Raw genomic sequence first — 26,424 nt, forward strand, 5'->3', positions numbered from 1 at the left:
CAAAACGCCGCGGTCTATCTGAATCTATCCGCACAGCAAAACTATTAAAAAATTATTTTCAGTCAGTTTCATGGGTCAGGACCGGTTAGTGTCACTTAACCACTGCTGATAGAAACTACACCCTTATAAGCTAATAATGGCCGTTCAAAGTAATTTTGTAGTATTTCTATGAAATAGGCCTATTAAATATGTCATCATTATATTAGCCTAATGACATGTAGATTTTGGAAGGCACTTAAAACGTGAACCACACTTATTCCTGCCTGCTGCCTTTGACGAGAAAAGCAATAACATAACGTTAAACAGCTATCCGCTGAAAATGTGAGTATTTTCTTGAGAATTACACCAGCTTGGAGGCGGGATGTCGTTTTTGTGACCGGGACGCCCATCATCCGAAATACAGACCAATGAGAAAGAGAGCGAGCGCTGGAACTGTATCGTCTCTCTCTCTTTCTGAGACAGCATGGCTCATACACTCTGACCAACTCAGCTGCCTGGGAGTTTACAGTCGTGGACCATATCTTACCACTGAATCTTGAAAACGCTTGAACCTTTGTGCATTTCGTCCAGAAAGATAGTTTGGCTTCCTTATCCTAACCTAAAGACAGCGCTTCAGGAAGGGGTCTACATTCAGTTCATAAACGTCAAGGTCTGACCATACAACCAGAGCACAGGTCTTCATTCACATGTTGGAGAATGAGTGCCAGTGGACATACACTGTTGTTTTCATTCACTCAAACTTACTCGAGTAATCAACCGCGCAAGATCTGACGGGGTTTGGAATGAGAAGTGAACATTCAAAGGACCTGCAGTTTGTCTAATTGTTTTCTTTCCTGGTGGAAAAGTAAGTCGATAAAACGCAAGAAAAGATGTGCTTGAGATGAACGCTTTATCAGCCTGGACTACAGTCGGCGAGAGCATTAAACCGGATTCTTAGTGTTTCTTCTAATAGCCTAATTATGTACATGTAACTGTGACTCTTGAATGACTTTAGCATTCCTTGCACTGCGGTCGTATAGATCTGTCTTCATCTTTTGTACTGTAAAAGAAACATCCTTTAAAGAGAAGTGGGGCATTCAAGGGAAATCTGACGGGTCGCGTACTCCTTCATCCCCGCAACGCTGTATCCAAGGAGGCTGCGATTGAAACTTTCAGAAATGCCGCAGGTGGAGATGTTTTATTTTGTGTTGATCAGCCTGTGGATGTCTGTGTTGGGCCTGGAACCGGCGTCTAAGGTTGTGGCGGATCGCTACGCTGTCTACTGGAACCGAACAAACCCAAGGTGAGTTAGTTATTTGCGCAGTAAATATATTAAAACGCCGTTTCACTTCTGTCATTTAGAAGCGCAACAGTCCGCAGGATATCGAGCGAAATAAAACGCGGATGCGAACTGAACAGCTTCGTCAGGATCGTTTGAATGAGTTTGACTGATGATACAACAGTCATAACAAACATATTGTATGGGAGAAACTTCTTACAAAATATCATGCGCGATAGAGACTTGATAGCGTTGTTTTACACTAAACAGGCAACATTCGGAAGAGCATGGCAAGAAACGGCGCTCAGAAATCAACTGAAGCGAGAATTGTTCTAATATTCCATACGTTGTTTGTTTGTTCATTTTGTTGTAGGGGTTTCCACTGATGCCAAGCTAACAAAGGCCATGTTTTAGTCTGGTAGTTCTCAAAAAATTGCTTCCTATTGTAGCTGGCTTAGTAGAAATACACACACACACACACACAAATATATATATATATATATATATATATATATATATATATATATATATATATATATATATATATATATATATATATATATATATATATATATATATATATATATATATATATATATATTATTTTACACACACATATATATAAATCCTGATTTGTTACGGGACTTTTTACCCCCTTCCAATAACTACATAACTTTAGGCCAGATTTATATGAGAAGGATTTCTTTGTGATTTTGGGAGATTGACAGGCAAGCTCTCTGCTCTTTCAAACTAAGAAATCATTACCCTGTGCCACTAGCTTGTCCTAGACATTGCGCTCTAGAAACATCATTAGAAATATATATCATGGCTCAATGGTCAGGTTTTCTTTAAAATCAAATTTACCTCTCTGAATGTGATTTTGCTTGTTATCATAATTCTAAAAGGCCACAATTCTATCGATTCATATTTCTTTTGAGGCATTTATAAAATGTGTGACTGAAAATGGACTAGTAATGGATTTTAACAAAGGCTTTTTAATAAGGTAGTACAACCTTGCTGTGCAGTGAAGGGTGGTAATGAAAAATAGCATTAGGAGTTGAGTGGAAATAAGTGCTTTTCTGGCTGAATGTGAGATACATGATGAGTTGGTTTTCAATATTCATAATATATTATAATTAATGTGAAAAAAAATTAACATTTAACATACAAGAAATATATTTAAATTGAAATTACATCTGGCTTGCTGTCCCCTTCTCTTTGCCGCAAGTCTTGAGTTGCCTGAAAGCGATGCGTCCGGCTCATCCCCATTCTCAGTTGTTCCTCTTCAGTTGCCATGGGGCTCTCTCTCTGCCCTGCACCCCAGCCCCATGCTGGTTTTACACAATGGGTCAAACCCAGAGAGGCATTTCAGGAGAGGCTGATGCCCAGTTGGGTGCATGCTCATGAGAGAGGGTCACACGTTCAGTGATAGCAGCACAAGGCTGCAGTTAACCATCATCGGACAGTATTAAGCTCTAGTTAGGGTGAATCTGAGGGCGAGCCTGGTTGGCAGAAATGTGTGTTTGTGTGATCATGAATATCTGCGTGTGTGTGTTGGAGGCTCCCTGCCTAGGTTTTGCCTGGGCAAAATGAGGCCCTTCTAGCAAATAAATGAGTTAGTTCAAATGAGTATTCGCATTCACATTCATACACTCACCCAATGTCCTAATTCAAATCTGGCTGTGCTGTATAATGTAGCAGCACTTTTTGGCAAGACCTTGGGGCCCTGAATGTCACTCATAACCCATAAAACAAGAAAACTTTTGATCAGAATGTGTCTGTCTGTACATCAATCTGATGTCTGACTTTTTTATGTAGACATTTATTTAGGCTATTGGACCCTTGAAAGAACAGTTCTTCGTAGCTTTTAAGACATTTGATTGGTGCATTGTGTTGTTTCGCATCTTCCTCTCTTAATGTTGCTCATTAACATGGCTAAATTACGAACATTAGAGACAGCTACGCTGGAGTCCAAAGGTTTAGATAGCTGTGCCATGAAATATTAATTTGTCAGAAAGATTGCCTGCATTAGAGCTTTAATTGAAGTTTTTAATACGTAGCTCAACGGAATTTAGTGACAAACAACGTACTATAATAAAAAGAATCTCAACTGTTTATTAATTTTTTCTCAAAGCCTGCAGACAGGCTTATCTCTTAATCGTTATTTTGCAAGGGAAGGAGTTACACTTTAGAGCGGCAGCAAACATACTGAGTGATTGCTAGTATTTTCACATGAGTGAGTACAGAGGAGTCTATAGAGATTCTTTAGAGGATTTAAGGGGGAATGGCTCCTTTAGTTTTCGGCCTGAGATTTGCAGCGCACCCATTCATATGTAAGCCTCTGTCTTGCTCTACATATGGTGGTCTTACAAGCTTCACTGGGTTTCGGAGGCTCTTTTTTTCCCTCTCCAATGCAGTCCACGCCATTTGCAATTACAAATTCAATTCAAGTTGGCAGATTTCCTCTGAAGTTTCCCAGCTCGTTCTCAGATTAGTCATTTCTTAGTTTGAGACATGTTTTTTTCACAGGCATTACTGGATTGGCTTGAGATAGAGAGCTTATTGTTTCCTTCTCTATCCCGCCTTTCCTGTGTTTCTGAGAAAGTGGTGTTCGGGTAATCCAGAGATGCGATCTACATCGCAAATATATTAATTTGTCAGTATTATTTTTGTGCTAGTTTCTGGAATTTTAAACTAAAATAGGTCTTATGTTGAAAATGAAACCTGTTTATTTGTTGTTGATATGGAGGATCAGTCAGGAATCAGTATTGAATTCCTATCTTAATCTTCTGGCTGTTTGTGTATGTGGTGCCATGGAAGCCGATTCCACTGTCCATCAAAGAGGTCTGTCAAATGGACCTAACAGCTGGGGAGAGGGATTTCAGCATTCTGACGGAGTCCCGTTTTAATCACTGATAATGCCTCTCAAATCTCTCAATAACAGATGTGGGACTTTTCCTACAGTTTTTGAAGCCTTTTCAATCAGGTGGTGTAGTGAATAGTGCACTCGGCCTATTTAGGTTTTTTTTGTAACATTTTACACTTAAACGCATTCTCTGTAGTCTTTCCTTGCTCATTTCTTCATTACAGAAATGGGAAATGTCATGGATCTCCTGTAAAGCCATCTCTTTTTCACCTCTTAACTCTAGCCTGCGCAATTTGACCCTTAGATGGTTTACTTTTTGTACCGGCTCAGTTTTAATCCCCACTTTAAAAACAAAGCTCATGGTTTGAGGTTTGTGGCCAGCTGATATTGTGATAGCTGTTCGGTGGTATTGTGTGGGGTTCAGTTTGTATTGTTCTCCGTGTTTACCCTCCTTTTCCCTCATTGGCACTTCTGGCCTCCTGCTGCTTGATACCGCTTGGATTTTAAATGAGTGGGGGGGGGGGGTCATGTCCAAATATTGACTGGTCTGAAGACCTCGGTCTTCTCCCACCCCATGTGAAAGGGTGCCATTGTTCCTGTCTTAGTGGATCGTTGCCAGAGTTTAAAGTATTTAGGCTCTTACATGCAGGAAGTGAATACAACATGGCTTGTTGAAGGAAATACAGGCAGACTAAAGAATGGAAAGAGTTACAGATGGGAACCGCAGGCCTCTCGGTTTGAGTCCCACAATCGCACCCCATCCCGATTAACCCTCCAGGGCTATATGGCAGTGTGCTGGGACTCTCAAAAGATTTGGGGTATCAGAAGACTCATTCCAGCATAGAGAAAGTTCTCCTGCAGGGTAACTAGAACATCCTGCTGTTTGATGACCCCAAACACACTGAGAGGTGCTTGGCCCCCTTCTTTCTGCACTGAGCTCTTGCGTTCCGCTAATAAACTTTCATAATTGCATCTCAGCCAGAATTCTGGGAGTGTCTCTTTTTTTATTAAAGTCAAACCGGTTCTCTTTTCATTTTATGAAATCACGCTTGAGTCATCACAGCGATCGCTCTTCCTCTCTGAACTTTTAGATGATAACTGATGCATTTCAGGTCTCTGTGTTTGCTCGAGGTAAGCTCCTCATACACGCTTAGTTTGTGAGTGGTGAAATGTCTTCGGTGGCGTCTTTGAAGGCTTGGCTGAAGGTATTAACAGAGAGGCACTAAAGGGCTTAGGAGGTCATCGGCCCATTGTGTAACGATACAAAACACTTCCTCTGGACCCCTTCACCCTTCTGTGTCTCCCTCGGAGAGCCACGACCTTAACAACAATTCAGATTAATCAGCTTCAGACCTTAATGACCCGATAAAGCTGCTGAAAGGACCCTAAAGTTTGCTAAGCCTCCTTGATAAGAATTGAAGGAAAATGTAGCATGCGGTAATGACTACTTTACGCATTCTTTCACTGTGAAAGCACAGAGCGGTTTGCTCTCTGGGCCCTTCATTACGGCACATTGACAGTTTTTCTCAGTCACTGGGAATTCTATCCAGTCTCTTTCAATCAATATCCCACATACAGTAATATGTAAATTGCATACATAAGCATATGGCATACTGTTCAATACAGCAACTGTCATCCAAAATGTTGCCATAGTTTACATCATAACATCCCTCTGGAGTAGGCCTACACTGTTATATTGACAACATGACTAAGCAATTTGACTGTCTTATCCGTAAACTATGACACAAGGACTTGTCATTCGATGGCACTGACATGTTCATTGACACAGATATTTATTTTTGAGAGATGAACTACGGATATTGAGCAAGAGACTGGCTTTTGCAGGTAATCCATGGTGTTTTGCTATTTGTACGAGTTGTTTTGAGAAATGCACTTACTGTTTTGCAAATTGTGAGTTTGATTCGAGAAATGTACCAAAGCGACTGAGAAAAACTGTAATCGCAATAAGAAATAATGAAGGAAGCATTTGTTTGACAGGCTAAGCTAATAAAAATGGACTGAATCTGCAAGAGTTAGAATAAAAGGAAAACAAGAAAGAACAAGAAACTGAGAGGGACAGGGAAGAAGGCTTCATAGCTTGAAAAACTTGTCTCACTGATTTGAACTTGGTCTGTACCCTTAAAACTGCTTTCACCTGCAGTTGAGGGACTTTTGGCTGAAGAATGCCTTTATCTTTCTTTCTCATCCATAAAGAACATACAAGGATTCTTTGAAGCTGCCTACGATTAAATATTTCTCATTTATCTCATTCAAAGTATTTTAAAAAATTGGATGATGAATATTTTTGCGCTGTGGTGAAGGACATACATCTTTTAAAAAACATTATTTGCCATTAAGTGGCTTTGGCAGGATTATTACGAACATATTGCAATTATGGCAATGGTGGTGGTCCAACGAAATCAACAGATTGTTATTTAAAGATTGTAGAGAAAAACACAATGTTTTTAATTTACCAAACTTTTTATGAATGAAATTAAAATGCCAAAACAGCAAAACCTCCAAGGATAATGCAGTAAGTAATAGTTAATAGTTCATTTTCATGTATAAACCCAATAATACTATTAAAAAAGGAGACATTTTAATTAGGCTGCTACTTGCTTAAAATTATTTGGCTGATGCTTTTGAACGTTGCACATTCTTGGTTTGAGATTGCGGAGCATTTTATAGATGATCAGTCTGTGGTAAGTGGTAAAGCATTTCCTTGTTATAAATTTGAGTACATTCTGAGCATTGGGACGCATAAAATATTAAACGCTGTTTGCGATCTCAGAGTCAAAACTCTGGCTAACCACCCTTCACACGCAATGTTGAGAAAATGAGGTCAGTGTGACCATCATTGGAATCTAGAGGTCAATTTTTTGCTATATTGCAGTGGATTACTTTTTTGGTAGATTAATTTCTTCTCATTCACTATGAGTACTGTAGATTTTACCACAGATTATTAGATCTTAGACATTAAATCATTTTCGGTCTGTTTTAGTCATTTAATGACACTTTCATTACATTTGTCATTATCTACGAGTTAGTTTCCCGTCCTTTCTTGTCAGTATGAGTAGTCTACTAGTATTTTTTCTAGCAGACGTAGGAGTGGCCACACAGACATTTTCAACCTTGCTTCCATTTTGTGTTTTGAACGGAACAGCGGCAGATCTGGAAGAAGGTTTCCTTCTTTTGTTGCCCTTTTCAGCATTTTTAAGCCTTTTAATGCGTTACAATTGATTTCCTTCCAAACTGTGTTTAATTTAGGTCTCGCAGTCAATCAATGCAAAAGAATGAACAGTTTATTTATTTCTATCAGTTTCACTCTAGAATGTTGACCCCATTCCAGACAAGTAAACTAGTCCTAAAATGTTTGTTACACAACACAAATCTAAATTTACAGATTTAATTTACGCCACAGACATCATAAACCAGATTCGTAGTCTGGTGCTCTGGCACTAGTATCACTGGTAGGAGGAACATGCTAGCAGATGGTGGAGTCATGGAGGAATCCACTCCTCTTATATGTATCTGCTGCGGCCAGGCCTCAGTTATTCTTGTGCATAATTGATGGAAAAGTTAGAATAGCAGAAGTAATGCGATGAGAGGGTGCAACGAAGCGGCAAGGCAGACAAGCGCAATGCTGGCAGCCGGGAGTGGGATCGCGTGCGTGGGGCAGCAAACATTGCAAGGGATGAGAGGGCAGCTGGAGTAACAGGTCATCACAAAGAAGCAGGACAAAGTGTCAGCCGTTAGTCAATCAAGCACTTCCTATTCCAAAAGTGACCTTCTAACTAAGCAAACACACGAAAGATGTGTGCCAGTCAAACTGAGAGCTGTTCGCCCAGTTGGTGTGACTGAAAACATGACTTTTTAGTTTTTATTGTTTTTACTTGTTCATTTGATTTGTAATGCAATCAAAATAGCATTTTGAATATGCAATTGGGCGTTTGCCTTTGTTTAGAATCCTTTGATCTCTCATGTGATTCGGTGAAACTGCAGGCATGCTCATGCTGCTCCTGTGACAAGTTGTGTGTCACACCTTGAGCGCTCATTACAAAGAGGTTCTAATGGGCGAACAGCCCTACTTTGTCCAATAGACAATGAGCCACTAACCAGTGTCATCCTGTTTCAAAGCAGCCATGCGACCATTCAGGGAGTCTGCAGGAAATTAAGGTTTCTTCCCCTCAGGCTTTCTTTGAATCACCGTAAAGCACTAGTTAACAGAATCGAATCATTATTGGTCCTCCCAGTTTGATCACTCGAGACTGTAAGAACTGACGTAGAGCAAAACACTGAAACTGGGAAAGGTGAAAACTGGAAGTGTCACATTTTATTAGACTGAATAGTTAACATTACATTCCTGTTCCAATAATTATTGCAATATATCTCAGGAATAAGGATGTGGTCAGTGAAAAAAAAAGCATTTTTTTGCTGCCTTTTTTGGGTTTGCAAACATTTTAAAGCGTGAAGCAGGGTTCCAAATGTGGTTAAAAACATGAGTAAATGCAAAGATAAATCTTTTCTTTTTAGGATTAGGATGGGAGCTTTTGTTGGTTTAGAGCTGTTGTGCTATTTATTATGAATTTAAATAACTTTTTTATGGCTATATACATGAAAATGAAACTTTCAATAATGTACATGATATACATGTATGTTTTAACATGATACATATTTACAAATATTTTATATTTTCATTTATGTTTAAATATTTGTATAATCTTTTTTTCTGCATTTAATGTTTCAATAAATTTTTCTAGCATTATTTTTTGCATTGAAAGATGCATATAATTCTCCAGTGTAATGAATAACTCTGCATGCACAGGCTTCATTAGACATCTTATCCAAAAGGCAATAAATTTTTTGTGCAACCACAAGACATGAACAGAAATATGATCTCATTATAGCTCAAAAGAAACCATCTGTCTTGGACATAAATATTATTGCGATGCCATAAAGACTTCCTATGGAAACATAAACACTAAATGTGCTCAGGAAACAAATAAACCACTTTTATGGCTGTACCTACGGCCCTCTGGGCATTTCTGCTCCCCTGAAAAGACACAAAGAAAATCCTTCAAATCATCACCTTCTAATGTCCTCAAACCTGCACGCGGAAATTTGCAACAATTTATTGTTTTAAAAATTACAGGATTACATTAATTACTCATAGTAAATGCAATGGTATTGATTTATTTATATAATACTTTTTTATAAAGATTTTTTTTTTTAATAAAAGGTTTTATATGTCAAGTTCAAGTATTGTTACAAATTTAATAAAAGTGTGACAAAATGTGTGATACTTTGAATCCAACCTTTCATGAACAGATTAATATTGTATGGTTTAAAAAAGGTTGTTTTTTCGTCAGTTATTTTCCACACATTCTATTATATCATAACACACACACAATTTATCCCTTGACATTTATTAATTTTATTATAATTTTTTTTTTACTGAAAGTTTGTATTTTAATATTCTCTATATGTTTTGGCATTTTTATTCCTTATAATTTTTAAACGTGATTTACACTACGCTACTACGAATGTGCCTGTTTACTATTGAAAACTAGGGCATGGAACAAAGCAATCGAGGGGAGTGGTTGCCAGAACCCACCAATTGAATCATCAGCAGGGGCTCTGCAGATCTGGGGAAACCAATAAGGTTTTGATGGGTTGAGTATCTTCAGGCAGATTAGCATAGTAGAGTAACTTGGAGTGGCCTGAATGCAGAACATATTCCTTCTTTATTAGCCTCAAGTTAACTTTAGGTTCAGGTGATTTGCATGCTAAGTTCACTTAAAGATCGATCACCCTTAAAAGCATGCCACTGTATTTCATAAGTGGACAGAAAGACCACTACCGTCAAATTTACAATGTTTAATAGTTGGGCTGGCGCTGGTCCCTGCCAACAGAGAGTGATTCATAAGTTATGTTCTCATATTAGCCTTCATATAATTCATGCGCACTTCGGGACACCTAAAGTTTGCTCCGGTATGAAAGTGAGAAGGTTACTGGATACACGGGCCCCCGTAAAGTCGCTCCCCTCTCCCCTTTCTTTCTTTGTCGCCAGTTGTCTGCCACGTCCACGGACTCTGTTTTAAGGGCTGATATCAGATACACGGTGGGGATGAAATGGCTGTAGTCTTGGCTTAACTGAGTTCTCACCCCTTTTTATTGTCTGCCTTAACTCTGATGTCATTTCCATACCCTGTTGAACTGATAATATCTTTTGTTAGCAAGTCCCTTGTAGGAATAATCCCGATATGCATACCAGCCTTTGAAAGCAAGGAATATGTGTTATATGGGTGTTAGGATACGAGCACGCAGCCACTCTCAATTTTAGCCTTCCCACTGGGGGAATGAATCCACATCTGCCTCTGCCTCATCCCTGATGTCTTATAATGACTTTGTGTTTTCTCTTTTCTGTGTTTGATTATTTTGCCTATCTCCCCACTCCCTGCCTGGGTGCGATATCGCATGGTGGCCATTGAATTCGCCATATGGAGCCGGTACGGCAGAGCCTATTGAGCAAATCACTCAGTCCAGATGCTTTTCAGATGATTGTGTAGCACTGTGCGATTTTAATGTGAATCTCCGCTTTTGCCCAGACACACACTAATATCATTTGGTGTGTGTTCGATGAAGATGTGTTGTTGAAGACAGACCCTGTTGCGGCTGTGCTTATCTGGACCGGCACGTCCTGCCACATTTGCACCCTTTTAATCTGACATCCTGGACTATGGGTTTTTCACTTGTGGTGTGAACATTATTTAATGATGCTGAAATGTGATAATTTAAACAAAACAGCAGTTCATAATGTTATCACATGGCATTGAAACGTTATGTTTGCAGTCTCGTTTTCCATAGCCCCTTTGTTGTAGTCCAGAATTACGTTAAATTAAGGCAGCATTTGGTTTGTTGAAGCTGGTGTGGGAGTTCAGTGGGTTTAATTGTTTATGGTTTTCTCAGGGAGACAATGAAAATTGTGATTGCGAGGCCAAATAAAAAGGTTTATACTGACCTCATGGCACGTAGTTTGATGGCAAAGCCAGAAAGGTCACAACCGCATGGCTGCGGCTTTCCATCGCTCTCTTGACTTCAGTCCATTAGCACCTCCAGTCAGTGGGGTTCCAGCCCGAGCTAATCACCACTCTGAGATGTTTATGATGCATTTAGGATGTTTTATCTCTCAAATAAAAGTGTTTGATAAGTGTTTGAAAAGACAGCCAAGGGTAATCATTCAGGCCATTTCACAGACTCACGTGCTTTAGAAGTAAGTCTTGCTGTAAAGATCAAAGTCACCTCCAAGTTTTGTTTTTTTTTCTGTTCTCAAACATCTGCTAAATTATGATTCGAAGAAGAAAAAAGGAGAATTTTGGATTAGCTCAGATTTTGTCCTTTTAATGTCCTCTGCAAATTTGCCGATTGCACATTGCACAAGGTGTTTTTGTTTGTTTTGCAAGTGTGTCTGTGTGTTTGTGTTCAGTTATTTAAGGCCATTATTCAGCCCTGTTGGGTTGCGGTTGAACTCAGATAACCCTTAATGGAACAGAGATTTGCTGTGTCAAGGATAAATTAGTTTATGGTTTAGGATTCAATGAGGGCATAAAAAAGACAATAAAATAGAAATCAGAAATAGCACAAGATTTACTACAATAAAATCAGTATTTTTATCTATTCATCTATCTTTATATTTATCTATGTATATTTTTATATACTATGTAATTGTAATGGTAAGAACAATTTTTTTTGTCTTAATGTCTTAATGTCAGTGGTGGCTACCACAGTTTCCTTAGTTTAATGTAGTGGAAAAAAATGTAGTCAATTTTGGCAGATTAGATAATTAAAGATTGAATTTTAATAATCTATGGAATCAATCAGTTTAAATGAAATTTATTTTGTCTAAAAACTAATTTTGAATATAATATATAAAATGAATGGTGGCTTTTAATGACAGTAGTTTATGTAATGGTGGGGAAAACCATATGACTACCTGGAAATGTTGTCCACACCATGGGCATAAATCACATCTAGTTTATCCAGCGCCGTGAGTCATTTTAATTCCAAATCAAATTTGTAATCACAGCAACAACCTCTGTGGTTTTCTGTGTTCAAAACAAACGAGTGGAAATGAACTGCAGCACAGAATAAGAGCAGACCCAAGCTGAAGACTTTCCCACTTTTCTTTCAGGTGCTAATTGAATTGGTCTGTTTGAAAAAAAAAGAGAGAGAGAGATAGAGAGAGGGAGAAAGAGAGAAAGAGAGAAAGAGAAACTGCTCGGGCGCATTCCTACGTTAAGCCCAGGGGCATTTTTACAGGGCGTGAGGACAGTGTTTTCAGAGAAAATATGTGTAAGCTCTGATATCTGTGCTGGTTTGTGAATCATATGTTGTGCTCTTCCAGGGCCTGTCAGAAGAGCAACCTGTGACCTGCCACAAATATTAGGCATAAATAGCACACAAGATTTGATTAAAGTGCTTGTGGTCTTGTGCTATATATTTTATCTGCAAAATAAGAAAAAGATGCTATATCAGTAAATTATAGTGATCAATTGAACATGGATATGTGCTGGTGAATGATTTGCACTTATGTTGTTGGAACTATAGCTGTCAGTTAATTGAAAATGACCATTGTTATATATGTAATTACTAGATTTTTTTTGAGAAAGATATAATGAAAATATAAAATAATGAAATAAAAGGGAAATAACAATTAATGTAATAAAATATATAAAATACAAATCAGCAATATAAAATAAAAAAAGATCATTAGAGCCTTTAGATGGAAGGTATATATTTAGGCTATGTTTACATGACAACGATGTAGTTAAAAACTGAAAAGTTTTTCCCTTGCGTTTTTAAAAAGTTTCACATATACATGACAACATTTTAAAAACAATTCGTGTTTATACATGCCTGCGAAAACGAGTCCCGTATTGGGTGTTTACATGGGAACAAAAATGGTGGCATTTTCAAAAACTTAAACTCAAAAATATGCGTTTTCAGTCACCAAAACGCTGTTGTTGTATAAACGAACAGTTTAAACAAAGTTGGTACTTAAAGCTTGAAAATTGGAAAATTGGTTTATCACTGTATTTTTAGCTGTCCTGTTCTTGCCATGAAGATTTTATTGGTGCTCAAAGTTATCACACAAAGTTAATTTATAAAGTTGAGAACCCAAGTTTCTGCTTATCCAGTTTACTTAACTTGCCTATAGTTATAAAATAGCACTTACTGGCTGTTTAACATACCAGAAGTTTGTAGCTAGCACAAAAGTTGCAAGCTCTCTAGAGAGTTTTGGGTTCAGTGGCTGAGACTATAATCATGCCTGCCTTGTTTAGCTTCAAACTGAGGACTATTTCTTGCTTAATTATGTTTGGTTATGTCTGAGCGCATTCATTTCCAATTGAAATAGATGGTCTGTGGTAGCAGATGAAGAACTGTTGAACAAAATCTTTGTAAACGAGAAGAGACAAGTAGCGCATTAGTCCATGCGGTGAGCAGAGTCTAAATGTGTCTGACACCTCTCTCATTGGCACAAGTAGGAGGTTTCAGCACATCAGCAGGATCTAAGCGGTAGCCAAACTCTCACATGACTTGCAGAAGTCTTTTGTTTGGTTTATATTGTCGATAATGTCAAAAGATATAAATTTGTGTTTGGATTGATGTCAGCACCTACTGTAGTAACTTAGAACTTTTCTTCCATTAGCTGTGTATATAAATATCACAGCACTCCGTTTGCATTGTCTGATGGGGACAAATAAACGTGAATGTGAGTCAGAGTGATTGGAATCTGAGGCCAGAACGGCGGCTCCGCCCTTTTGTGTCTGTGTGTCTTTTCCCGCTGAGCAAGCAGTGCAGGCTGTTTCTCACAGATGGAGGAAAATACACACAGAGAGTGTGACTATCAGCACCATCACAGGGACTTTTCCTCTCTTCATGGCGTGCTCCTTCTCACCCTAGCCAGTGAGGGGGCCACTGTGAATCAAATGCCCCATGAAAGCTGAGTCGAAGGTTATCTGCTGGTGTAGACACATGATAGTCGGCAGCCTCGCTTTTAAAGCTGCCTCTTTGAAATTCACAGTCAGCACCTTAAATCATTCTGTCCTATCTGTTTGTTCAGTTTATCTACTGATCTACAGTTCTGACTAACAAGGCAAAAGATTTGAAACTTTTAATCTGTGTACAGCAGATTCATGGCAAAATTCAGATCTAAAGAATTTGAATTAAATTTGCCACACTACACAAGAAAGTTGAATTGGAATTTGAAGTGTAATAAGAATTTTACAGAATTGTAATTCAAATAAATTAAACACAAGTAATGTATTCTGGAAAATGTAATGTTCTTTCACACTATCTATCTATCTATCTATCTATCTATCTATCTATCTATCTATCTATCTATCTATCTATCTATCTATCTATCTATCTATCTATCTATCTATCTATCTATCTATCTATCTATCTATCTATCTATCTATCGTATATTGTTCTTTCAATCTATCCTCTTTCTATGTAGCATTCATTCTATTGTTATATAATTCTGTCTAACTGTTGTTCTATCTATTGTCCGACTGTCTATTGTTCTATCATTCATTCTATCAATCTTCATTCTATCTATTGTCCAACTGTCTATTGTTCTATTGCTATATGTATATCTTTTAATTTTTATTAATAATTCTACTTCCTTCCTAGAATTAAATACAAATTGCAATTCAGTGTCCTGTTTGCTGCTGCAATTCAATTCTGAATGAATTGAGAGAGTAATTGCGCTGTCATGTGTACCTAACTAATTGTTTGTGCCTAACAAGACCATTGCCGGTGACGACCTTTACAGATAATCACTGGGCATCATGCAAGTACTTAGAGTGCACCCTGTGTGACCGTTTCGAGTTATACTTTTAAGATACATCAGGCCTCTATCAACAAAATTATCCATACTGACCCCATACAGGCCCTAAAACCAATAAGAGCAGGCTAGCACAGTACAGTCCACTCACCAAGACATTTATCTCTGATCAGAACCAGACCTAGACTATTGCAGCTATGACGCGAGAAGATATTAGCTCCTTCCCTCAGCAGAATTTTCTGGGAATGAGAGCGGTTTACAGGCTCTGGTCTGCTGGGCTCAGGCTGATTGAGCTATGCAGTCCAGGCTTCAGTTGTGGCTGCAGATTGTCTGCTGGATGTGCATATAACGGCAGTGATTAACACGGCCTGTCATCGTGGCATGACGTTGTATGGACAGAGAGCTTCTTTTATGGCGCTGTATTTTGCTGAGTGAATCAGGTTATAAAACTGTCTCTGCTAAAGACCCCCGCTCTCAGATCTGTTTGCAGACTCCCTTTTATGTATGTTGCCCTCTTGGCCGCATATGTTTCAGTGTTGTCTGTTGTAGTCAAATGTCCTGCTACTGAAAATTGATGGTCAAAGGACAGGCATAGAGGGTGACCAGTCGCAAGGAAATATTTATAGTTATCAGAGCTGTCAACATTGTTAAGTTCAACGGTTTTCATTTTGTTACATGTAATTCATGTTTTGTTTTTTACTTTTGAAGCTGATAGAAACAATCCAGAGCAGCAGCTCTCATATGCATACACATGCAACAATACAGATTAATTACCGATGATGAAAGAGCCTTCTTATTGGTAGTTTAATTATAATTAAAATCTAGATAGGATGCTCAAAAAAGGTAAAGCAAATTAGCAGTTTATATGGCAATATTTTATTATAGAATTATTGTGAATTTGAGTTTCATGTTTGTATTTCATGCCTGTTTCAATAGAGTTAAAAATACAGAATATAAATATAGAATGACAAGTAAAGTGCACAGCTGCGCATATAAATATATTTTTGCATTTGTGTGTGTGTGTGTGTGTGTATAGAGAAAATATTCAATATTATAAAATACATGATCATTTTATATATTTACAAAAATTAATACAACCTATTAATTATAAAATTGAATCCTAATTTATTTATTCAATGTTCACTCAACACCCGGGTCAAAAACCAATTAGATTCCTTCTCACACCAGGCCTTAATATTCAAACAGTTTGAGTTGTGCATAATTCACGGAGTGTTAAATAGTGTTGCATGACCTCATATATAGAAATACTGACAGTCAGTCTGTGGATCCTCTTGAAAAAGGGACTTCAGGGTGAGCATGAATCACAAAATAAGCATGATGACTGAACATATGTCTATTCGCAGGGCTGTTGTCATGGTCACTGTAAACATGGTAACATATTTGTTGATATGTGGCGAGGCACTGTTTTGACAGACTATTTCGTTAGGCCCTTCCATTCATTTTACTGATCCTGGCCGCTGACTTTAACCTTTAAAAGTTCCCCTTAAACATAACTCACCCGAATAAGCTTTACCACAAGCTGAGTGACATGCTGAATGGACGTCTCTGTGTGTAAGCGTTCGATCCCAGATTTCCTGTGGGAATTACACCAACATTTTACAACAAAAACGATAGAATTCCTCACGCTTTAAAAAAGGGGTTGGTGTGCATGCAATTGTAGTCTCAGAGAGTATTGTGAGCTGGCCAGTGTCTTTCTTTACATTTCATGCTGAATGTAGTGTATCGCCTTTTAAACCTTGAGGTGCCCACAACATGAAAGGCCTCATTGTGACACCAAAGAAATCCTTGTGACAACTAATCACAAAATAAACCTCACACCAGTCTCCCTAGGTTATCTTGAGCGAGCATGACCTTTGTGACATTGATAGGATTTCACACAGACACACACAGACACGCACAAACACATAAATGCACTAATACTGACCTACGCAGTCACACACACGCGCTCACATCCACACAGACGCCTTTCATATGTCTGCGCCTCTGTGGTTTTGTGTGTGTGGAACTGAGCTCTTTGAAGCTGTGAGGATCATTAGGGCAGACATCTCCGTGGTGATGTGCTCTCCTGGCAAAAAAAGCTCTGCAATGACCTCAGGATTAGGGTTTAACCAGAAAACAATATTTTATAATATTTTATACAGCATTTAACTCACCGAAAAAAAGCATCTATTTTGCGTTTGATGGCTACTGTGCTTAATAAAGTTTGATGGGGCATTAAAAGTATTGCATGCCGGTTATTAATGTCTCACTGCTCTGCCATTGGCTGGATGGTGCCTAAATCAGCCTGGATTTGTCCCAGCCTTTCAATCCAACTGACATTAGCGTCTAAAGTTAGGCCAAACATGTGCTTTCCCTTAAAGCTGGTCTGATGATAACCTCCGGCGCCTTGCAATCAGATGGTCCTATTTTTCCACAAGCTGTAAATAAAATAAAATTTCTTTCTCTTTTATACATGCAGATATGGCATGTCTGTGTGTGTATGGCCAGATGAATGAGGTGTGTCCATCCTCGTCTTTAAATCTGTCAGAACTGAAAGCGTTTAGAGGAAGTCTGGATAAGCTGGTCACAGTAACTCAACCCTCACCTCATCATTGGCACAGGTGGAGTTCAGTGCAGAGCTCAGACCTATCAGACCCCCATCTCACTCCCACACAGAAATAAGGGCCATATATATCTCCTTCAGAGCCAATGAAATGGCTCGAGGCTTGCTGAGTTATGTCACGGTAATGTGTTTTCTTGTTATTTAAAGAGGTCTCATGATGCGATTTCAATTTGTGTTACAAGCTCTTGGTGCATAAAGAAAATCTGTAAGGTGGCAAAGATTAAAGTCTGAAATCCAAAGAGATATTCTTTTTAAAGGTTAAGAGTCAACCACTCCTACCCAAAATGGCTCATTCTAACACGCCCCCACATGTCTACGTCACATTGTGGAAAGATTTGCATAACACTGCCCAAATGTTCACAAAAAGAAAGAAGGTGTAACTTTGATTCTCGCTGTTGCCGCCGGCTCCATGTGGTGGAGACGCTGTGTGTTTCGTTGTGAAAGCTAAACTTTGTTTGGCCTTCCAATAGAGGACATAACTAGAAATCATTGGTTAAGTTGTATTTACAACACTGTTCCAGAAGAGTTCAACTAGTGGTCGATCGATATATCACCATGGCCGATAAGATACGTTTTTCTACTTGGCCGATGTGTTTGAGGTGGGACTTTTATTTTGACGGCGCTCCAGACTTTTGACGATTGCTTTTATATTATTAGTAATAGAAAGGTTAAACATTATAATATTTTCTAGTTTGCTGTCAGCATTAAAAAAATATGTATCTATATAATATAAACAAATCTTTAAGTGGCTAATGAACATTTAATTTCACAAAGCTTGCAAACTTAGTCGAATCCAGCTGTGAGATCTTGTGAAGTGTGCATTTTTTTTCTACATGATCGCGTGCTCTCTGTGTGATGGCTGAATGCTCACGATTTATAATTATGCTGCACTTTATGCATTTTCCCGCTGTCATATTCATATCATTTTCACTGTGTGCTGTATGTTAAATGAGTGTTACCTTGGCTTTGTTTGAAAAATATGATTCCAAATGCACACAAACTTCCCAGAATAGTGAGTGCCCTGTTCTTTGATCATAGTGTTTACTTCCTTTTTAATTATATATTTATTAAATAATTATTTGTGAAAAAAATACTGTCATTTAAAGTATTAGTATGTTTATTTTACACATTTATTTTTTAATCCATTGTCAAATGATTAAAAAGTTCTTAAATATAAAAAAATTATTATATATATATATATATATATATATATATATATATATATATACTGTATGTATATATATATACTGTATGTATATATATATATATATATATATATATATATATATATATATATATATACATACTGACTCACAGTAATTATAGACTGTGCACAGTCTGTAAGTACGTTTTTATATTTAAAGGATTTGCCACTGATGATTCAAATGCGAGTTTTGAGCAGTGTTGAGTAGCGCTTGTTGTTCGTCATTTCTCCAATCACAAATGCAGACTTATGTTTAAGCAGCGCGATACGCAATGCAACGCGTAAAAAGACAGTGTAAGTCATTATAATCAGTAATTATATCCCCACTGGATGCAACAAATGCCTCGTTTATAATGGGTTTTATTGTTTTTCTTGTTGTGCTGGGACTCACGTCATCACAGTATGGTAAGGGGCGTAACAATTCCCTCATACCCTTGAGGCATTCAGCCAATCATAAACCGCTGGATAGCTGGCCAATCAGCATACACATTGCTTTTCAGAAAGATGAGCTTTGTAAAATTCAATGTGTTTCAGAAAGGCTGGGCATAGAGGAGCAACAAAAATGTACATTATGTGGAAAATAATGTTTTTTTTTTACTTTAAACTGCATCAACACATTTCATTACACCAAATAAACAAAATAATGTTTTTTTTCCTAGCAACGCCATATGACTCCTTTAAAGAATTTAAGGGATACTTCATCCAAAAATTATGTTGCAAATCTGTAATTTAAGTAAGACTTTCTTCTGTGGAACACAAAAGTAGATTTTGAAGAATGTTTTCTACTGATTTTGTTTATACAATCTTAAAAATCAAGGTTCCAAAAGGGGGTATTCGCAACCAAAGAAACACTCTGGAGTAATTATTTCTTATTTGGAGAACATTTTATTTATCTAAAGAAACTTTTTCCACTATAAAGAACTTTTTGTGGAATGGAAATGTTCCATGGATATTAAAGGTTCTTCATGCAACCATAGATGCCAATGAAGAATGAAAGTAAACGGGGCCCAAAACAACATTTTTGTTGTAAGCACACACACACACACACACAAAAACTAAAACATTGAGAAAAGTTTCAAAATACCTTCTTTTGGGATTCGTGGAAGAAAGACATACAGGTTCGGAAAAATCTGAGGGCGAGTATATGATGTCAGAATTTTGAACCATCCCTTTAACTTCTGCTTATATCCATTAAAAAGTGAGTCCAGCTGTTTTTAAACCATCTTGCACACCTGTGGGTACTGAAACCCTGCAGATGACAGCCATACTGTATAATCTGAAACACCTGGACGGGTTTGTGTTGAAGAAAAACATGGGTTATCACAATCATCTGCCCGGCTGTCAAATCAAGCACTGTTTTTGTGCGACAGAGGTATTCTATATGGATCAGTAGTTCAGTAGTTTCGAATTGAACCTGATGCAGTGTCATACCGAGCCATCCGACTCTTATTATTGCTTGAGAAATGGTGTCACAGGAAACCGGGCTGTCTGACATTTTGACCTTTCCTCCAGTGAAATCTACCAGGTCTCAAATGTCACTCATCATAACATGACAATTGAGAGTCCTGTCCTCCAGCGCTGGAGGTGTGAATGTCAGACACACCGTCTTTCTGCTTGCAATTCTGCTTTTGCACTTGATCAAAAAAAGAGAGATAGGTTCAGGTACATGGTTGTGGTTCAGACTACTTATTCTTCTCTTTATCCATTTGAAAAGACAGTTGTTCTCATGCCAACCTTGTGGGCAGATGATTAGTATGTACAACATATCGCTAGTTCCTTTAAGAAATTCCAGCACTTGTAAGTTTTATTTTGCTCTGTTGTGCACAGTGTGAGAACTTTGGGTATCGTAGGCATTATCAACATTCCTGTCCATTTATGTCTCTTAGTCTTATTTACGTGCCATATCAGCTTCTGAAAGCCCTCTGAGTTCTAATTTACAGCTTGATGACATCAGGCTCAGATGGCTGAGGCCTTTGGCAGCAATGCCTTAGGTGAGGGGTGGAGCCTGGCTCTGTTTGCTCAACCCTTCTCAGCCTGATGCACAGAAACTGGATGAACCAGGATTCTCACTGGCTCTCTGAGTCATGTGGTGTCATTTAAGTTCCAGCAAAGGCCTGCGGGAAGCTGTGCCGCGATAGGATCAGCACCGTGGCTTTGTGTTTTGTTTGTGCCGGAGTGTGTGTCTGTGCTCCCATTCTCATTTTGCAGCTCATACGTCCATAATAATCCCATAAAGTCTATCTAAATGCATTGTGTAGCTTAACTATTGTTGTCTGGGTGAGAAAAAAGGCCCATATCTTCAGTGATGCCCCATGTGCTTTTGATGAAAGCCCTGTGTGTACAGTTATCTGCTCATAACGGTGAAGAATACGACTCTTATGCTTCCCCCTCCTATTATCGCAAAGCACCTGGATCATCCTTGTTATCTTAGATCTGTGTAATACTCACAAATAAAGCCGTATATCACAGAGATGTGCTCTTAAAAGTCTTGAACATCGCCAGTGAATTTCACCAGTGTTGAGACTTTTCATTTTAGAAATCTGGGCAGAATCAGAATCAGAATGAGCTTTATTGCCAGGTATGTTTACACATACAATTTTTTTAGTGACAGAATGAGGGCAGATAAGGACAGAAGGTGTTCTACACAGTTAGGAGAGAAATAAAAACAGGTTTTGATTTCCTCACTCAGGCACATCAGTGTGGGTGCAGATTCTGTAGTCTGTGACTTCTTAGTGCTGTAGATTTCTCTTGCCATAGAAAATTGCTTTTGAGCTACCAGTCCAACAGCACTGAAACTCGTAACACCTCTCCTTCACTACCTTAGTCTGCATATTGAATGGCTCATCATGGAAAACTGCACTTGGTGGGACAATATGAATCACTGAAAACCACCTATTTGGTCATCAGCAGAATATGTGTATGATAAGAGTGGAAGCGAAGAGAAGAATCGTGTTGAATGTTGTTGGAGTTGGAGTGATTACAGAATGCACTCCGCTCCACTCATGTATTCCGGTCATCAGAAGATCGTGACATCCCTCAGCTGAGACCATCCTGTTAGAATTTGGCATATAATCATCAAGTGTGCAGAGACAATTCAGGGGAGACTCAAAAAGCCCATCATCCATTTTCCGTGGACTGGCTTGTTATTTATGTCATAGACAGAATATTTATGATTCAGATTTATTAGCCTTGACCCGGCGGATTATAACATAGAGCTGTATAATGTCAGGATGGTGTGTGATGAGTGAAAAGAGGCCCCTGATCAATACTGCTCAAGTCCTGTCCATTTAGGTAATGGACACAGAGTCATAACTATCCACTCTGGATGAAGTTCCATAAGGTCACAGGGTGATCCTTTGTGCGAGACAGGAAAAGGATTTTCACCCACGCGCTGAGGTAGAGCGAGAAGTTCGTTCCTGCGTGAATTCCCGGCTCCCTATAATTTAACGCCATTCTCAATGGTTCTCCGACTGTAATGGGCCGTTGAAGTAACAAGAGCATATACAGCATTGTCGTTAATTTGTGAGTCTGTATTTTATTGGTTATTTGCTGTTATTCTCCTTTTATTTATTCATTTTTATTTTTTTAAAGCAAATGACCGATATACAGACGCCCACGTTTTTATATCAGTAGAATTTATAAATAAGTTTGCTGTATAATTTCAGTGAAACAGCAGAACTATTCAACTACTGCATTTCCCTTGTGCTTGAAATTAAAATGGAAATCAAATGCAAAAGCATAACCTGATAAACACAAAAAAAAAAAAAAACTTTTTTTTTTTCTTTGTCTCTCTATGTTTATCCATTTCGGGTGTCTTGTGGAATTTCCTGCTCAGGTAAGAAAAAGCACATTCCTTCGTGCCTATTATACTCTGTTGTTATAGAATTGCTTAAATTATATTCACCCTAGAAGCCCAAGGATAAAAGTTTGTGTATATTTTGTGTGTATTATGTCAGACTGCGAAAAAAAAACACTTATCTATATGGTTTTCCATGTTGACATTAATGCAGTAGCTATATTAACAACAAACAATATTTTTACGGCATTTATTAATCTTGGAAAATGTTATTTTCTACATATTTCTACATAAAATAAATGTTAACATAGATTAATGCCTTAGGAACCAACAATTAAAAAAACCAGCCATGTCCAATGTCATTATAAGTATAAAGTAAAATTAACCAAATAAATACTGTAAAAAGTACTGCTAATAATTTAATAATGCATAAACTAACAATCTTATTGTAACTTGTTAGAAAAAATAATTTAAGCAGTAATGTTGCCTTGTTGTCCAATAAAAATATCTAAACATTAAAAAAAAAAAGATTAGTTTACAAGCTCAAGAACAAAAAATAATCTTGAATTATTTTTTAACCCAATCCATTTTTTTAAGCATAAATAAAAAATTTAGTACAATGATTTTTAGCAGTGCGCCACCGTTTCCGCCCTGTCACCCATAATGGATTAGTTCATCTAGTCTTCTCAGGTAGAAGTTTCCCCTGTTAAACAACATCTGCAGCGTGTTAGCTCCATTCAGTAAAAACATGTGGAAGCCCTGTAATAAATAAGCAGCCCAAGGCCGCCCGCTAACAATCCCAAGCCCAACAACCTGCATTAGCCATGCCATGCTCTCTGAAAGAATACAATGCGTCTGGAACACCAACCAGCCACAGAGACAAGGAAAGCAGACGTGTACTGGCCGGAGGCTCCTCTGGCTCCCCTCTCTGAACCTGCATGATGTGGGAGTTATTGAAGGGTAGTCACCGTGTGCCGGCAAACGGTGTGGTCATTAGCGAGGTACTGGTGAGAAAGAAAGAGAGAGAGAGAGAAACAGTGGGAGGGTAAATGTAGGAGTGTGTGGGAGAAGAAAGAAAACAAGTCTTTCGCGACTCATTCATCAAATAGGTCCACTGAACTCCCCTTTGGACAGAATGAGAGAGTGTGTGAATAAAAATTATGGGTACATGACATACACTCTCTGTCTATCAGTCCTCACTTCTTAGGAGATAAATAGATAGTCCTGAAAGAGGGGCTGTGCTTTATGTCAGTAGTCAACTGTTTTGTTGAGGGTTATAGAGGTTGAAGAAAGAAGTGCATATACCATCCTTTGGGATCAATGCTTCGTCCGTCAGAAAACCAAGGTCTTACGTGTCTTTTATAAAAGGCACCCATTTTATGCTGCTGTCTGAAGTTCTTCTCTGTTTATACGCTGTTTGTTTCATGCAAAATTGATTCATTCAATCTATTTTTACAGCTCTGCCAAATTCTTCATAAAAAGTGAGTCCTCTCCCTTTGAAAGCACATTGTTGTTTTAATTTTGCTTTGTTCCTTGTAGAAATCGGACCTTATTTGCTATTTTGTGGTTTGTGAATTCATCTGCTCTGCTGTTTTACCCTCTGTGCTCACTTTAATAGGTCTTTTTTTCTCAGATTTAAATATCAGGTATCTTTTACTTAAATTGAGCTGCAGAATTTAAAGATTGATCTCTAAGGACCAGCATTAGAGCAAATGTTGGGCCAGCTGCCATCCCTTGGGCCCGTGAAGAGGCCATGAAGAGTTCTTGCCCGCTTAGGTCAGGGTTGGAGGTGTGGAGAGATGAGACTTTGAGCCGAGCCATTATCAGGGCTCATTGGTGCCTCCAGCATTCCCACCAGCCCGAGGTGTCCATCTGAAGAGACAAACTGTCAACGCGGAGGGTCCTTTCATGGGCCGCGGATTAAATTCCCACATTCCAAAGATAAACGCAGGGGTCAGTCCTAAATGTTGCAGAGTCAAATGCAGAGGCATTTGCAGGTCTGTTAACGAGGGTGTGCTAGCTAAAACGCAGATATGCGTATCTCCTTTTCATGTGTCATTGACAATATCTGTTTGTGTCCACCTGTCATGGACGACTTGAAGTCCTCTCAAGGAGGAGTGGGTATTTGGGGCCCTAGCTGCAATTTTTTTATTTTCTAAATTATACAATATTGAAAGGAACCGTTTGCTCAGAAAAAATATATATTATGGATTTCATGTTGTTGTTTTTTTTCATGAAATAAAAAAGTTATCTTGCCATTGTGGGAGTTTTTTGGGGGGGGATTTCTTAGAGACGTTACATATTTCAGTCTGCGAGAAGTGCCAATCAACAATACACTTTTTTATTAAAATTTTTACAGGTTACAAATTACACTTATGTGTGATTCATTGGCCAAAAATTTTAAACCATAAAATAAACTTGCGATTAACTGATATCATGATTATCCTGTAGTGAAAATCTGATATTGTGACAGTCCTATGCCATACGATATATAAAAGACCTACATTTTAAATTGTGATGATGTCTCCACCATAGCTATTAAAACTCGTTTGCACATGCGTTTAGTTCAAACCGTCAAACATGGTATGTCATAGTCAGTCACAGGACATTATGCTAAACATCTCCTGTGGTATTGCAGTAAAAAAAACATACAGTTTTGGAAAGAGACGGCTAAGTAATTTTCATTTCTGCAAACTGTTCCTGAGCTTTCACGTCTCTGCAGCATCTGATTTTCACAGTGTGCCACAGTGAAACTGCCTCTGCATGATTCATGCAGATAAATGAATGCTATTGTGCTTATTCATTCTTTTGACCTCTCGCACTCTCGCATACCATCATTCATCTTCAAACGTCCATTCGTGCTCACTCCTAGAGTTTAAATTACTGGAAATTCTGAGCAGTACATGTCACAAACGTGCATGGTGAATCACACCGACATATCATCCTCAAACTTTCAGCACCGGCATCATTGGCACACTTCGTTTCCTCGTTTTCAGTTTTTTGCCTGCAGCGACGTGGCATCAGATCAGTTGGTTTAGGAAACATTCACACCTGGAACAGTGTTGCATTGTTCTGCCACACCCGTGAGCAAAAAGAGGCTTCCTCTTCTCCGTCTGGAGTCTGGTCCCATGAGACCGCAGCATAGACCATTGAAAAAACACCCGCTTTCTATCTATAAACTCTCACTAGTTGAGCTCATCCCTCCTGCCTGGTCAGACTCAGGCTCGGTTAAGACTTTTCCATTGCATAGATTCCTGTTAACTTATGAGCGTATGTGTGGAACATGGCTTATTAGGCGTGAATGGAGGCAGGGACGTGCTGGGGAATGTGTTTGTGTTTGGAAAGTTGCCTGACACTCATTTGTGAGGCAGTGAAAAACATTGGCAGCCTAGAGGTGCCTGAGCAGACTTCCCGGTCTCATATTTCAAATCCTCTTAGATGAGGAAGATGATAGTGCTGTGAAATGGAGATGATTATGTTTACTCTAAACAATGCCTAACAACATGCACAGGGATTTTCTTTAAAGCTAGGAGTCTGTGGCATTCTCTCCTATTTGAATACAGTTTGGGGCATCACATGTAGTGTTCTCGCCCATTTTTACCTAGCATTACTGGTGGTGCGTTGTTTTTGGTTGACTTTACAGTGTAAACAATCCTTTAAGTCTTTAAATCTCCATAGAGAAAGAGCCATTTATCCTTACCTGTTGAGTGACAAGTATAGACTCAGAAAAAAAGAGAGTGTACTGAAAAGAGAATAAGCTCTTTCTATGCATGCTAGGGTGTTTCTTTCAGGCTGCTGTCATTTTGAACACATGTTGGCATTTTCAAG

General features: G+C 38.4%; 1 protein-coding gene across 1 annotated transcript in view; it reads left to right on the top strand.

The window, feature by feature from the left end:
- Nucleotides 1–444: 444 nt before the first annotated feature.
- Nucleotides 445–26,424, top strand: part of LOC132130713 (ephrin-A5b-like) — a 49,573-nt gene continuing 23,593 nt past the window's right edge. The window contains exon 1 of the mRNA XM_059542507.1: nucleotides 445–1,282. Within this exon, the coding sequence (XP_059398490.1) occupies nucleotides 1,158–1,282 (125 nt within the window). The 5' untranslated portion in view covers nucleotides 445–1,157. The remainder of the gene's footprint in view (nucleotides 1,283–26,424) is intronic.

The sequence above is a fragment of the Carassius carassius genome, chromosome 47, assembly GCF_963082965.1.
Source record: "Carassius carassius chromosome 47, fCarCar2.1, whole genome shotgun sequence".
In the NCBI taxonomy this organism is placed as follows: Eukaryota; Metazoa; Chordata; class Actinopteri; order Cypriniformes; family Cyprinidae; genus Carassius; species Carassius carassius.